General features: G+C 44.9%; 1 protein-coding gene across 2 annotated transcripts in view; it reads right to left on the minus strand.

Moving 5' to 3' along the window:
* The window catches only part of Fras1 (Fraser extracellular matrix complex subunit 1), a 411526-nt gene that overhangs the window by 20976 nt on the left and 374070 nt on the right, over nt 1-16480 (minus strand). For both annotated transcript variants that reach the window (XM_039091669.2, NM_001415086.1), the window contains 6 exon segments: nt 14864-15020; nt 12304-12504; nt 9537-9724; nt 8227-8502; nt 2683-2915; nt 486-646 (listed from right to left, as the gene is read on the minus strand). In XM_039091669.2, coding sequence (XP_038947597.1) covers nt 486-646; nt 2683-2915; nt 8227-8502; nt 9537-9724; nt 12304-12504; nt 14864-15020 — 1216 coding nt within the window.

Raw genomic sequence — 16480 nt, forward strand, 5'->3', positions numbered from 1 at the left:
GCTGTTTTCACACCACAGATAAGAACTCAGTGGCTGAGAGAGGTCAAACTACTTTGCTAAGGTCTGTGACAGTGGTTGGTTCTCAACCTGGGGGGGAGGGGTCCAATGACCCATTTATAGACCATCAGAAATATCAAATATTTATAGTACGATTCACAACAGTAGCAAAATCACAGTTGTGAAGCAGCAATGAAGCAATTTTATGGTCGGGGTCACCACAACACGAAGAACTGTATTAAAGGGTCGCAGCATTGGGATGGTTGAGAACCACTGGCCTACAGCTAACGATTCAGGATAGACTCTGAGTCTAAGTTCACTGTATCCGAAAGTCCCTCATTTTCCTCTTGATTTCAGTTATTTTCTCTCTGTGTGGATGCTCTCGAAGAAGGAAAAAATCATATGGAGCTGAGGACTAGAAACCATCAAACGTCTAAACCTCCCCACCGAGCCCCACCTCCAAAGCGGTTACACTGAGGCGGACTCACCTGAGAGGCCTCGCAGGTCCCGGGCGGTGACTAGGTTGGAACAGACGTGCTGCTGTCTGTAAATGGATTCCGACAACAGGAAGTGCAGGTTGTGTAGGGGCATGGTCGAGATTAGGGGCAGCATCCCATCCTGGTGAGGGATCTGCACGGAGATGTGGATTCTGGGGGAGAGGACCGACAAGGGTTCAGCAACGCGGGATGGGTGGGAGCCGCCAGCTGGGCCCACTCCTTTGTCATCGCTAATTTGTCTTCACTGGTGAATTATAGCAATCCCTTTCCTCCCTTGACGGTTTCTATGCAGGATTTATATCTGAACATGATAGTGTAGACACACGTGGTCGCTTTCACTCTTAATGGACCCTCAGGACTCACGGCAATCAGGAAGTACAGAGGTTTCCCCCTATACAGGAACTTGTGATATCACATTCACAAATTAAAGCTTCAGTTTGCCCTGAGTCGCAGTCTTGTCTCTTTAGGAGCTAAGCTTAGTGACCAATGCAGCGGCTGTCCCCACTCTGTCTCCATGCATACTGAGTACTGACATGGTTATATGTATGTGTCATGTATATTGCCTGTATACATGTTTGCATATGTGTGACTGCACATGCACATGGGTCTTCATGGGCCCTTGAGGAAGCAGGAAGCTGGAAGCTGACTTCAGGTGTCATCCTGTATCTCACTCCACTTCAAGCCTGGAAGCTCACTGGTTCTAGCAGCCTAGCTGGCCAGGTTCCCCTGGTAAGCCAGTCTTCGACTTCCGAGTGCTGGGATGACAAGTGGCTTCCACAACCGCTCAGTTTTTAACACGGAGTCTAAGGATCTGAACTCAAGTCCTCACACTTGTGTGCTGAGTGCTTTGGCCACTGAGCCACCTCCCTAGCCTGCTTATAGGATTTTAAGCATTTACTTTAGTAATAGGATAATGGGAAATAAGATGGTTGAATTCTTAAAATTTCAAGTCAGTTTCTTCATCCAGCCAGGAGATCCTACTAACCACGGTGTCTCTCTCCATCTAAAAATAGCCATCCCTTGCCTCTTTCCTTTCAAGTCCCCCCAACACCTTGCATTCTATTCTGACCACCCTCATGCTGCAGCAGCCTTTCCTCAGTCCTGGGAAGCCTTTGTCTGTAACTTATGTATACTGGCTGCTATTTCTTGCATGCTCCCAGCCTGCCTATCTCGCCTCCCCACTCTGAGGACAAGGACCATTTCCTTCATTGCTTTTGTCCCTGCAGTGCATGTAGAACACAACTCAAAATAAAATATGAACTTAATAAATACCGGCTCAAGTCTGGGACGCAAGCAGAGTTGTACTTATGGGCTGCATTTGTTTTCGTTGCACAAGTTTAAATTTTCACAAAGCTCATTGAGAGTGGGCTTTGAATTTCTAAAGCTTGTCTGTAAGTTCATTCTTTTTTTTTCCAGGGGAATCCAGACTTGGGATGTGAAGAGCATGACTCTTTACCTCTGTTACTGCTGCTAAACAAAAAAGTAAACTGCATTCTTTTGGCACAAAGATTTGCATATGCTTGGACCCACTCAGATGTTCACAAAGGTAAATGCTTAAATTCTGTGAAGCTTACTGAATATGTATGACATGGGGGAAATCCCTTCTGTCATGCTAAAGAATGGAATTAAAATGACGGTGGCAGAGGAAAAAATGAGTCCAGCGACTTGCAGTTATGATGGTTATTACTCGTTAGCTCAGCTTCTATTCAGCAAGTAGGGCAAGAGGACTACAAGCCCTGAAGTAGATGCAGGAGATGCACAATAAGTAGTCCTGATCCCTCCCGTAAAGGTTTTTACCATCGACCATATACCACATGGTTACTAAGAATAATAACTCTCTGACAGAAGCATAGATGGGCATCAGAGGGACCTGTAAGTCAGGTTGGAGGATATGTTCCAAGTGTTCCCAGAAGAGAGGCTGTGGGCACCACACTACAGAGCAGGAGGACTTAGAGTTTGAAGTCCTTGGAGAGTAAAGTGATTCTCTGCAGCTGCCGGGGCAGGTGGAAAGCAGGGGAGATAGATCAGCCTAGGAAGATGGGTGAGGGGCCAGACCGACCACAAGGGGCCTTTAAAGAGAGCTTTACTTCTGAAGCTTTAATTACCACTATTTAATTTCACAGAAGCATCTTTCACTGACCCATCCCAGCTGAAAAACACATAAGGAGAGTTGAAATCCACGCCTGACCTGTTCGGATGTTCTTTGTGTTTGACGTCCAAGTACTTCAAGGTCGCGATGAAGGACTGTGCCTGGAAGCCTCGAGCTGTCCCAGCCACTACTGGGGTGTGGCAGATAGCACTGTCGGTTCCAATGGTAACAACATTGCTCCTCAACGGGGTCCCTACATGGCCCACCTTGTCCACAGCCTTGGCCACACATCGCACATGGAACCTCCGGCTGAAGTAAATGCTGTCTAGGACCTGTAGGAAAGATAAAGTACCACAGACAGGAATATTTTGCATAACCACATCTTTATATCTGATGGGTATGATACAGTTAGCTATGGAGGCCATCCATCCATCTCTCCATGCATCTGCCCATCCATCCATCCATCCATCCATCCATCCATCCATCCATCCATCCATCTCTCCGTGCATCTGTCCATCCATCCATCCATCCATCCATCCATCCATCCATCCATCCATCCATCCATCCATCTCTCCATGCATCTGCCCATCCATCCATCCATCCATCCATCCATCCATCCATCCATCCATCTCTCCGTGCATCTGTCCATCCATCCATCCATCCATCCATCCATCCATCCATCCATCTATCCATGAATCAATCCTTCCTTCCATTCATGCATCCACCCATCCACCTCTCCATGAATCTATCCATGCATGCATGCATGCATGCATGCATCCATCCATCCGTCCATCCATCTCTCCATGCATCTGCCCATCCATCCATCCATCCATCCATCCATCCATCCATCCATCCATCCATCTCTCCGTGCATCTGTCCATCCATCCATCCATCCATCCATCCATCCATCCATCCATCTCTCCATGCATCTGTCTATCCATCCATCCATCTCTCCATGCATCTGTCCATCCATCCATCCGTCCATCCATCCATCCATCCATCCATCCATCCATCTATCCATCCATCCATCCATCCATCTATCCATGAATCAATCCTTCCTTCCATTCATGCATCCACCCATCCACCTCTCCATGAATCTATCCAAGCATGCATGCATGCATGCATGCATCCATCCATCCATCCATCCGTCCATCCATCTCTCCATGCATCTGCCCATCCATCCATCCATCCATCCATCCATCCATCCATCCATCTCTCCATGCATCTGCCCATCCATCCATCCATCCATCCATCCATCCATCCATCTCTCCATGCATCTGCCCATCCATCCATCCATCCATCCATCCATCCATCCATCCATCCATCTCTCCATGCATCTATCCATCCATGCATGCATCAATCATCTATCCATCCATCTATGCATCTATCCATCCATCCATCTATGCATCTATCCATCCATCCACCCATCCATCCATCCATCCATCCATCCATCCAACCATCCACCCATCCATCCATCCATCCACCCATCCATCCATCCATCCACCCACCCATCCATCCATCTCTCCATGCATCTATCCATCCATGCATGCATCAATCATCTATCCATCCACCCATCCATCCATCCATCCGTCCATCCATCTCTCCATGCATCTATCCATCCATCCATCCATCTCTCCATGCATCTGCCCATCCATCCATCCATCCATCCATCCATCCATCCATCCATCTCTCCATGCATCTATCCATCCATGCATGCATCAATCATCTATCCATCCATCTATGCATCTATCCATCCATCCATCTATGCATCTATCCATCCATCCACCCATCCATCCATCCATCCATCCATCCATCCAACCATCCACCCATCCATCCATCCATCCACCCATCCATCCATCCATCCACCCACCCATCCATCCATCTCTCCATGCATCTATCCATCCATGCATGCATCAATCATCTATCCATCCACCCATCCATCCATCCATCCGTCCATCCATCTCTCCATGCATCTATCCATCCATGCATCTATCCATCCATGCATCTATCCATCCATGCATCTATCCATGAATCAACCCTTCCTTCCATTCATACATCCATCCATCCACCTCTCCATGAATCTATCCATCCATCCATGCATGCATGCATGCATCCATCTATCCATCCATCCATCCGTCCATCCATCTCTCCATGCATCTATCCATCCATCCATCTCTCCATGCATCCATCCATCCATCTCTCCATGCATCTATCCATGCATCCATCTATCCATCCATTCATGCATCTATCCATCCATGCATCTATCCATGATCAATCCTTCCTTCCTTTCTTCTTTCCATGCATCCATCCATCCATCTCTCCATGCATCCATCCATCCATCCATCTATCCATGAATCCATCCATCCTTCCTTCCATCCACCCATCCATCCATCCATCCATCCATCCATCCACCCACCCACCCATCTGTTCATTTATCATGTGGTCAATGATATCCACCATGAATCAGGCACTAGGGTCAGAGCAGTAAATACAGGTAGTCTGAAGGGATACGATAGAAAACGAGTAAGAAGAGATGGAGTAAGCACCAGAAGACAGTCTACCGTAAGTGTGTTGCTCTCCTTAGACTTGAGGTTTACATAAGGACGACATACCTGTTTCTCACATCTTCCCCCAAGACTCACTGGCCTCAACCAAGCTTCTGTTGCAGAGAATGGGCTGCAATGGGGTTAAGGCCTAGACACATGGCATGTAATTCCTTGTCTTTGGGGGGGAAAAGCCTTCACTCCCTTCTCTAATGACTCTACTGGTTTGGAATCAGCCTCTCAAGAGTGCAAGGAAGAGGCTAAGATATCTGGCCAGTGATGTGCCAACCTCAAAACTCTCCCGTGCAGGCTGCAGGTTGCCCCTCAAAGAAACACGTTCTTTTCTTGTCACCCCAACACTAACAGTTTTCTCCTTCCCAATCGCGCCCAGATGTCCTCCCACTACTGGCCGATCAGGGAGGCTGACTGGAGGGGTTAGTTCCCGATCTTGGCCAATCAGATGCCCATTAAAGTTTCATCTTTTTGTAGAAACCTGCTGAAAGCATCCTGGCTTTTGTGTCAGGCAGTGAGCCCTTTCTGAGTGACAAGTGGAGAGACGGCCATGGCTCCCCACATCCTTGCAGAGGTCTGCCTGCCGTACAAGCTAGTGGCAGAGAACCTGGCCTCTGACACCCCTTGGCCTCTGAAAGTCTTTCTCTGATGCCTTCGCATTTTCAGATGTGCAGGAGCAAGAGGAGAAGGGTAGCTGAGAGGCGGTATCGGTCCCTGTCACCTGGCATGTCAGGCGCTGTGTGCGCACGTGGGTAGTACAGGTCAGAGAAATTAATTAGTAGTTCTGTGGGCCTCAGACCTCCCACCAAGCAATCGCACGAATGTAGAAATTCCTCCCGTGGAAACAATTTTCATTGAAGTCCATTAAAAATTAAAGACGATTTTCCCATTAAACCTTTTTAATTAGCTGCCACCTCTTTATTTATTTATAAATGGACTTAGTCTGGGAGGGATGTTAGGCATGTTTCAAAAAAATGCATAAACACAATGGTACTAAATAAATAATTGAAGAAGTGACCATAAAGCAAAGGAAACGGGGGACAGAGCGTCAGTCACTGGTTCATGGCAGGAGATGAGGTAGAGTCAAAGCACTGTGAATTTAGTACCTACTTTAAAAAATATATTTTTTTTTGGCTCAAATATAAGGTTCTGTTGCAATGGAATTAGATCCGTACAATATAATAAGCTGTTAAATCTTACTTTAAGGGGTTTTCTGTCTGTCTGTTTGTCTGCCTGTCTGTCTGTCTCTGTGTGTGTGCGTGCGTGCGTGTGTGTGTGTGTGTGTGTGTGTGTGTGTGTGTGTGTGTGTGTATGTACGTATACGTGTGTACTGACATATTGGGTTCTGGGTTCTGGGTTCTCGTCTTCCACCTTCTTTAAGGCAGGGTCTCTCTGTTGTTTGCCACCGCCTTGCAGACTCCCCGACTGCAAGCTTCCGGGATTTCTCTCGTTTCTACCACCCACCTTACCACAGGATAACCGACATGATGTACCACCATGCTCAGCTCTATGTGCGCTCTTGGGATTCGGACTCGGGTTCTCACGTGTGTGCGGCGAGAGCTCAATCTCATAAGCATCTCTCAGGCTCTTACGTTCTTTTTTTTTTTTTTTTCCGGAGCTGGGGACTGAACCCAGGGCCTTGCGCTTCCTAGGCTCTTACGTTCTTAGTAATACAGGTCATTTAAATTTGAGAGACACAGCCAGAATATGGCAAATACCTAGGCGAATGCCAGCAGCAAACCACTGAACTGAGAACGGGACCCCCGTCGAAGGAATCAGAGAAAGGACTGAGCTTGAAGGGGCTTGAGATCCCATATGAACAACAATGCCAACCAACCAGAGCATCCAGGGACTAAGCCACTTCCCAAAGACTATACATGGAGTGACCCTGGGCTCCAACCTCATAGGTAGCAATGAATAGCCTATTAAGAGCACCAGTGGAAGGGGAGGCCCTTGGTCCTGCCAAGACTGAACCCCCAGTGAACGTGATTGTTGGGGGGAGGTGGTAATGGGGGGAGGATGGGGAGGGGAACACCCATATAGACATATAGAAAGGGGAGGGGGAGGGGCTAGGGGGATGTTGGCCTGGAAACCCGGAAAGGGAATAACAATTGAAATGTAAATAAGAAATACTCAAGTTAATAAAGATGGAAAAAATTTGCATACATTGCAAAAGAATAGACTTCCCAGCCTTTGTGAGCAAGTTGTGTTAAAGACGATAGCTACGAGTGACCCTGTCCTATTGGACTCCTCAAAGAGTATAGTCTGAAAGTAATGTTGAAGGCCTGAAACTAGTTAGGAAAGCGTGCTAGACGGTTCAAGTCTGTGTTGAGCCTGAGTCTAAACTGCCTTGATGTCTCTTTCAAAAAAAAAAAAACAAAAAACACCGACATCATTGATGTACGAGGAAATCTGCTACGGGGCACTTCTCCCACGTTTGGACAAACATCAGTAGTCACTGACTGCTCTCCGGTGGGTGGAAGGTGGGGGTGGAATCTGCTCTTTGAAAAAAAGAAAACTGCCCTAGGAGATGTTTCCCATGTCTTCCCAAATGCTTTTGCAAAGCACAGACCACACAGTAAGTGGTCTATCCCTCGGTTTGAAATTCACTCCCTACTGTGTGCCATTCGTCTGCTGGCTATCTGAAGATTTGTGCCTGCGGCCATCCTCAAGAAGTACACACCCAAATACTTACTTCGTGATTAAAAAAATACATAAAAAGGAATCACCTAATGGTACCCACTTGGCATCCTGGACTTGCTTAAGCATTTATAAACACTATTTGTCAGTGATCTTGTCAGGTGGCTGAATATGGAAGACATATTATTTTACAGATCAGGTGACTGAGAGAGGTCAAAGAGCTCCTCCCTATTAAGTGGCTGAAAGGTCGTCAGACGTGGGGTTTGTAAAGACGCCAAGAGGTGACTGCTTAGCCTCTTCCTACTACACTGTTAGCTTTCCTAACATCTATTACCTTTCCTAACAAATTAGTATTGTCTTATTCCAGACACCATACACAGACCTCACAGAATTTGACAGGCTAGAGCTACACCAGCTCTTCCCCTCCCCAGGGATGAGCCTGACTCACCTTGTGGTTGACGCTGGTGAATGGTGTGCTGTCCGTGATGGTCTCAAAGGGAGACCGAGCCCCATTGCCGTCGGTGGGCGCAGCCACCTCCCAGCTGAACTGCACAGACGTTTGGTTAATACCAGCCTCGCTGCATCGCTCCTTCATGACAGCATACCTGGGGTAGTGGGGGTCACAGGGCGTGACACAAACTAGCGGGTAGCCTGGGGATGGGGCTTTCTTGACGCCTTCCTTTGACAGCTCTTCCACATGATCGTAGTCAGCAAGAGTGACTACCTAGGAAAAAGCAGCACAGCTTCAGGCTGGGCTGAGGAACGCAAAGATGAGAGACTACCACACCCTTCCCCAAGACCCTCATGACTCTTCACAGGGGTCCTGTAATCCAGGACCTTCTTTACGAGGCAAAGACGAAGCCATGAGCGAAGCCGTGAGCGGGAGGGAATCTGTCAGAAGCTTTATTATCCCACTGACTTCGCTCTGAAACCAGAGCCTTATCTCTTATGGGAAAACAAACTCTATCCTCTTTTACGCACTGGAATCCAAATTCTGTTACTAACGGCGGCTGCTAATTTAGGGGTGCATTAAATTGCTAATGGTGCATAGAGACACACTTGCCCAAAATAGGAAAAAATAAAAAGGTGTTTGTTTCACGGTCAAGTAAGAGATAAATTTTGAAATAGTCATCTCCTCTAAAAGATTAGTTAAGGGAGGTTACTTGATTACTTGAGTCATGGATTCAGTATCTACTGGTGACTTTGGGCATTTTCTCCTTAAGGGTAAGGTTATTGCATTCATTCTGTGCCTCCCAAACTGAGAAACATCCTCCACATCTGTGCATGTATATCCTACGTGTGGGAAGTACGCAGGATAACAGACATGTGTAGCATTATTTCTTCCTCTTCTCACCAAAGCAATGCGAAGATCAACTGAATGATATTTCCTTTGTCAGATCACCGTGGGAATAGCTTGGTTTTGTATCAGGAACACGTTTCTCTACCCTCAGCAGTGTTAGCATTTGTACCAAATAACTACCTTTTGTTGTTGGGGGCCACGCTCTACACTGAAGGGGGTTCACAGAACCTGTGGATTCTACCCACCAGATGGACCCTGTGTAAGAGATATACCAAGGAGAAATGCCTCTACACATGGCCCAATGTCCTCTGTATGAGGAAGTGGCAGAAAGAGATGACTTTGGCTGAGTGCCACGAAGCACAAAGAAGCGGGGCACACTGGGATCCATCTCGTCTCCTGTTGTCATCCACTGGCCACTGAGACACAACACCAGCCGTCCTTTGGATCAAGCAACTCACGATGGGTGGTGCCGGCAATATGAGACTCCCTGCTGCCTCTTGGTCTAGAATTGTCACTGTAGCAGTAGTCACATCCCCAAGCACTGCTTCCACTGGATCGTCCGGGCCAAGGACTAGAGAAAAGGATTCGTGCCATTCTCGATCCTCATTGGACAGGATCTCGACTTTGAAGAAGATGTGATCCACGCCTTCAGCAAGAACAAAACGAGAGGAAGCGCCTTGTCAGGGGGACACTCAAGAGAGTGGAGGATGACACGGCCAGGACATTATGTTCAATATGCCCTGTCCGTTCAGGGGTTTCTCATAAATACAGCAACCACTAATCACTGCAGAGCTGTCTTGAGTGAATTATCTGTTTTACAGACCAGAGTCTACGTGTGGTAGCGACTCTGCACCACAGGTTTGCTATTCAACACCATACAAGGATTAATGGCCCCTGCCTGACACAGGCTGGCTATAATAAAAATCTATGATCCAAAGTACACTTCATTCTGGTCACACTTTTTTTTCTTTTTGCTTAATTTTTCTTCCCTCTTTAGACATACACATGCACTCTCGTGTGGCTGTGAGGCTTGTACACCAATGCCCTCCAAGCTGTGCCCCAAGAGACAGAGGTTAAAAGGCTAAAAGGTCAGGCTTTGCAAAGATAAGAACAGGGAGTGGGATGCTCGGGGGAGGCAGGCAAAGGCTTTAGATATTCACCCCATCTTTTGTTACGTGCATGGCAGTAAGGACCTCTCCTCCCCTCCTTCTCACATCTGGTTCATGCTCCTTCTGACTTACGCTCCTCTAAACCTTAAACAGAACAAAGAGCGTAAGGAGGTCTGAAGGAGACATGATAGAGATGTGGAGGCTGGAGCTACCCTTCCAGCAAACACCTAATGGACATGCCAGAGATGGAATTCGTGTTGGCTGGTTTGATGTCAACTTGACACAAGCTAAAGTCACTGGAGAGGAGGGAGCCTCAGTTGAGAAAATGCCTCCAAAGATCTGGCTGCAGGCAGGCCTGTAGTGCATTTTCTCAGTTAGCGATTGGTGGAGGAAGATCTACCCATTATGGGTGGTCATCCTTGGGCTCGTGGTCTATAAGAAAGCATGGCTGGGCAGCCAGTCAGTAAGCAGCATCCCTCCATGACCTCTGCATCAGTTCCAGCCCTATTTGAGTCCCTGCCCTGGCTTCCTCCAGTGACGGACTACGGTGTAGAAGTGTAAACCAAACAGACCCTTTCCTCCCCAGCTGCTTTTGGTCCTGGTGTTTCATCATAGCGATAGTAACCCTCACTAGGACAGAGCTGAAAGCCCTTTAAAGTTCCCGTGAGATGTCAGAGGTGTAGGTGAGCCTCTGAGACACTTGTCAAGATGTCTCTGAAGAGGTACAAACAGTGATCCCTTGCTGGTTACACTGCAAATGGTACCAGGATCTACAGTAGCCACTTAGTGGTTTTTTCCCAGGAAGTTCTATTAAAACAACAACGAGATACAATGCAACTTGCCATCTGCTTGACCCATTTCTCCTATTACAATGGTTCTCAACCTTCCTAATGCTGTGTCCCTTTAATATAGTTCCTCATAAACCGTAAGATTACTTGTGTTGATACTTCATAACTGTAATTTTGCTGTTATGAATCGTAATGTAAAAAGCTGATATACAGATGGTCTTAGGTGACTCTGTGAAAGGGTCATTCAACACCCATAAGGTTAATAAGCACTGCTCTATCAAATCAATATATCAGACAGTCAAATTTCTGCTTATGATTCTTGTTTTTCCCTCTTGCCGAACCCATTACTGATTTTGTCTCCAGAATAAAAGTTTTTAAGCTTATTACTGAATACGCTATTTCTCAGTAGATCTAAAGCCATTTGTATATTGGGATTGTGTCTTCCAGATTTCAGTAAGTCCTAAAGGGCCCAGCATAGCATTTTTTTAACCATGTACTGCACGGTGTATATGTTTTTGTTGTATCTGTATTTAAAATAAAGTGTTATTTTCATTCAACTAAATAACAGGCTAACAAAAATCATTTCACATGAACACAAATGTTCAGCGTGTTCTCTGGATAAGTGTTTTTATTTTTTAAACTACTAAAACATTACCCAGAATCTCAGATACATATTTAGTAAATGGAAGATTGCACACAATTCCTTAGCCCCTACCATTGAGTTTGAGGAAGCCTCATACCAAGTCTGGGAACCCGCAGAGACAGGATATTATTGAAAGTATTATATTCTAATTCAACATCTCACCACGATCCTTTATTCAAATGTAAGACATTTACCTCTCCATTAGGAAAACCCCAACTGGGTAGTTGGTGGCACATACCTTAAATCCCAGCACTAGGGAGGCAGAGGTAGGTGGATCTCTGTGAGTTCATGGCCAGCCTGGTCTACAGAGCAAGCTCTGGGACAGCCAGGGCCATGCAGAGAAACTCTTATCTCAAAACAACAACAACAAAAGAAAAAGAAAACCCTATAAATTGGACATGCTGGGAAGGGGATGGGGAGCTTTGGGAACAAGAAAGACAAGAGAGGGCATTGGGGGAGGGAATAAGGTCAAAATACATTATATACAGGCATAAAAACATCACAATAAGATCCATTGTTTTATATATATATATATATATATGTACACACACATATATATATAAATATATATATATATATATATATTTATAAATGTGGACGTAAAACCAAAACAAACAACAATTAAAAACGAAAGAAACGAAGAAAAGGAAAGAAAACCCAGAGACTGAAGTTGGCACTCAATTACCGGGACTGAATTTCAGGACTCTGCTCTTGGGGTAATAATCCACACCAGACTGGGCAGAGCCATCTCGAGTGCTGCATCGGATCTTAGAGGTCCTGTTTTGATCGCCTCTGCGGATGACCTTGACGCTCAGAACTGCAGTGGCATCCGGCCCTGCAGGTTCCCGGACTTGGTGTGCAGCTTCTTCAAACTCGATGGTGGGGGCTGAGGAAACGTGGGCAGGAAAATAAAAGCAAGTGAGAATCACTCCAAGGATCAGACTCCTAAGGAAATAGCTGATAGCAACCGGAAAGAACGGTTCATAATACCACAGCCTAATGGTTGGCAGCCATAAAGATCAGCCAGCATTTACCTCTGAGCCACATTTGAGACAAAGGAATTGATTTGGGCTCCTGTACATACAAGAGAAATGTATGGTGCCCAAGCTTACAACATGGCATGAAAGTGCAAAGAGTGTTTTAAAGTAAAGCTTTTAAAATAGAAATTTTCACAATTTATGATGGGACTAAGACATAGCAAATATTCGATAAATATCTATGAACCAATTCCATAAACAACCTTATTAGTTACAAGCTACACATTTTTAAGGCTTTCAGTGCATCTCATTTAGCTATTCCTTAAGTATATTGATTCTGGGTATTAGGACATCTACGTCAGTACTCCCACACCAGATTTTTGCTAAGTTCTCAAAATTTATCTCAGTCAGTAGAATTAGTTTAGGAACAAGCTTTCTTAACTCAATATATTTTCAAATACAACTCTTTCCCAATAGAAATAGTATTTCCCCCACCCCCCTGACCCCGTTCAAATTTCATGAGGAGAAGAAGGTCAGGATGCTGTCAGAGAAGAAGATAAAATAACGGGAAATTGAGAGCAGTTATTAATTTTGTATCATCTTAGTGTGTTACGGAATATTTTAGATTTTTTTTTTTCATCTCTATCCTTTCTCGGGAAGTTTCGTCTTGCCTGTGCGGTCTTAGGTAAGATGCTCTTTGAGACACTGGAAGGCTGCCGAGCAGGATGGATTTACCTGTCCAATGCTTTCCTTTCCTCTATATTTGGATATGTGCACGTGTGTGCAGATGCCCTTGGAGGCTACAAACAAGCACTGGATCCCTTGGGGCTGGAATTATGAGCAATTCTGAACCCTTCAAAGCAGATGCTAGGAACTGAACTCCAGTTCTATGCAAGAGTGGACACTGCTCTGAACCACTGAGCCTTCTGCCACCCTCAATCTTGTGGAGTCGGATCATTTGGGATTTCTTTATGCACGAGAAAGGTTAGCCTTTGGGTTGAACCTAAGTTTGAAGGAAGGGCTAATTCAACTATGAAACACTCTCTCTCTCTCTCTCTCTCTCTCTCTCTCTCTCTCTCTCTCTCTCCCTCTTTCCCTCTCTCTCTCTCTCTCTCTCTCTCTCTCTCGTGTGTGTGTGTGTGTGTGTGTGTGTGTGTGTGTGTGTGTGTGTTCATGCTTGTATACATGTAGGGGCAAGAGGTCAGCCTCAGGTGTTGTTCTCCAAGAGTCATCTATCTTTTTTCTCAGGCAAGGTCTCTCACTGGGGCTTACCAACTAGACTAGGATGGCTGGCTAACAAGCCCTAGGGACCTTCCTGCTTTCACGTCTCAGCACTGGAATTATAAGTACATCTGTCTTTTTATGTGAGTGCCAAGGATTGAACTCAGGTCTCACACTTGAAGGCCAAATGCTTTACCAACTCTGGACTGAAGGCCAGCTTTTCTTATTGATGTCCAAGATGGTTCCTGACTTTTCACCAGGAACTGTAGGAGTCTTAGCACTCTCACAGCGGTTAAGAGTGCAGATTCTAGAATCCAACAAAGCAAGGTTCCTACACAATGTCACTACTAATAAGCTGTGTAGCTAAAATGCAAATTAAGGGCTTCGTGGATGCTCTTTCTTCCCATAGAAGACAGTGATCAGGGTTCTTGCCAGGGTGAAGTAGAATAAGCCAATATGCCATGTGGACGAAGGACTATAAACATTATGTGAAGAGCAGGGTTTGTATTATTATAGATTCAACTGTCAGAATAATCTATTTTAGTAAAATAATGATGCTTTGATTTAAAACAGGTGCTGTTTGAAGTAAACAACACATTTTACCCCTTCCTAGAAAGGGGTGTCCTCACTGCCCCTCAACAGCTTGGAAGGCTGTTTGTTTCTGTTGATGTGAGAAGTCAATCAGAAATCAGACTTTTCGAGGCAGTGTTGCAGGTTAGTTCTTGGGACTCAAATGTTTCTGATTGTATTTCCAGCCCCCCTCCTGACCTGTGGCCTTTTATTCTCTGTTTTGAGATTCCTGTTCTACCTTTTAATCATCTTTGTTCTTTATCTTCGACAATGTGGGGATAATGAGATTAAGGATTCTTGTGAACTTTCTGGAACCCCACAGAAGGTGAACATTTGCTATAAACACTCTAGATGAATACTCAGAGGCTGCCCTAAATAGGTACTTCTCCAGCACTTGCCCTTCCAAGACACTGATATTGTTGGTAAGTTCATGTCCCATCGACCTAAGCGAAACCAAAAGATTGTGTCTTCTGTTACCGTCTTCATCATTGGATATGGTGACAGTGGCCATGCTATTCTTCCCAATTCTTGCTCCACTCCAGTGGTTTCCAAGAGGGTGGCCAAGGTAGACCCGGAACTGCTCCTCAGGCTCAAACATGGAGTCATCATGGATGTAGACTGTGCAGTTCTTTGCCTGTGACCAACACACAAGACATGTTTAGCCTTGTAGCAGGAGGACCAATGATAGGCAGTTTTCCTAGATGCCATTTTCCCCTCTTCGTTCATCAAAGCATTGGCATGAATTTAAAAAAAAATCTCAACAGTTTCATTTATAAAATAGAATGCTTAATTCTAGCACTTTGTACCTGACTAGGACGTACCTCAATGACAAGGCTTGCATTATAAAGACATTCCAAACCATTTGAAAGGGAATGTTCTGAGTGACTCGTCAGGGTGCTATGAGGGAGCTCAGGCAAGCTCAGAACTCCGGACATGGTATATACTTAATAACAGATGAGACATTCAGCCACATAGACTGAACATCTCATGGATTCTTCAAACCATTTGAAAGTTTTGGAGATAAGTTGTAAAAAACCAAGGCAATACAATCAGCAGTAAACTAAAACATACCCAAAACCCATGGTGAGCTTTCCCACATGGTATCTGGGATAATTTGTACATTTAAAAAAAGATTTATTTATTTTTATTTTGTACACTGTTGCTGTCTTCAGACACACCAGAAGAGGGTATCAGATCCCATTACAGATGGTTGTGAGCCACCACGTGGTTGCTGGGAATTGAACTCAGGACCTCTGGGAGAGCAGTCAGTGCTCTTAACCGCTGAGCCATCTCTCCAGCCCTAACTTGTACATGTTAACAAAAGCCAAGTGACTAATGTGTAGATGTTAGCATATGACTTGTCTTCCTGCAGAGTTCAATAAATTACTTTTCCTTTGTGAAAACTGAACGATTTTGTAAGGGCTTCAGGAAAGGCACCATCTTAGGTTAAAAATATTAAATTTAAAATATAAAATTTAAAATGCTGAAGAACTTTCAAATTGGATACCAAATAGTATCTCATCTGAACACTATAGAAGAATGAAACCTGGAAACATCACCCAAGCTCTAGGTGGTGGGAGGAAACCAAGTGTTTCTCAAATAGAATATTTTCCACTGAGGGGTGTGTGTGTGTGTGTGTGTGTGTGTGTGTGTGTGTGTGTGTGATCAGCCTCAGTGGCACAGTTATGTGATAGGAAATGGGATATTTGTCATATGGCCATCTTAAATTTACTACCCAACTATCATACACAGGCTCTTGTGTGGTTAGGGAGCCGTTCCAATCCATACTTTACAAATCATATTAAATGGCAAGTCTTTCCCATGAACATTTGTATGTGGCTTCTTAACATCCTTTCAAAATCCTAAAGAATGGCCTTTTTTTTTTCCTCAGCATCTTTCCTACAATATGAATTCATTATAGAATATAGGAATTTAGCAGTGACTTTTCAATCTTTTTAAAAAGACTTTTTTTTTTTTGTAAATGCCAACTCTAAAGACATATGCTTAATAAGCCAAGGAAAATGAAAGTTCCAGAATGTGCTGAAGAATTATGATAGATTACCGTGTGGGTAACATATGGTCTATTTGATTTCT

The sequence above is a fragment of the Rattus norvegicus genome, chromosome 14 (genome assembly GCF_036323735.1).
Source record: "Rattus norvegicus strain BN/NHsdMcwi chromosome 14, GRCr8, whole genome shotgun sequence".
Lineage (NCBI taxonomy): Eukaryota > Metazoa > Chordata > Mammalia > Rodentia > Muridae > Rattus > Rattus norvegicus.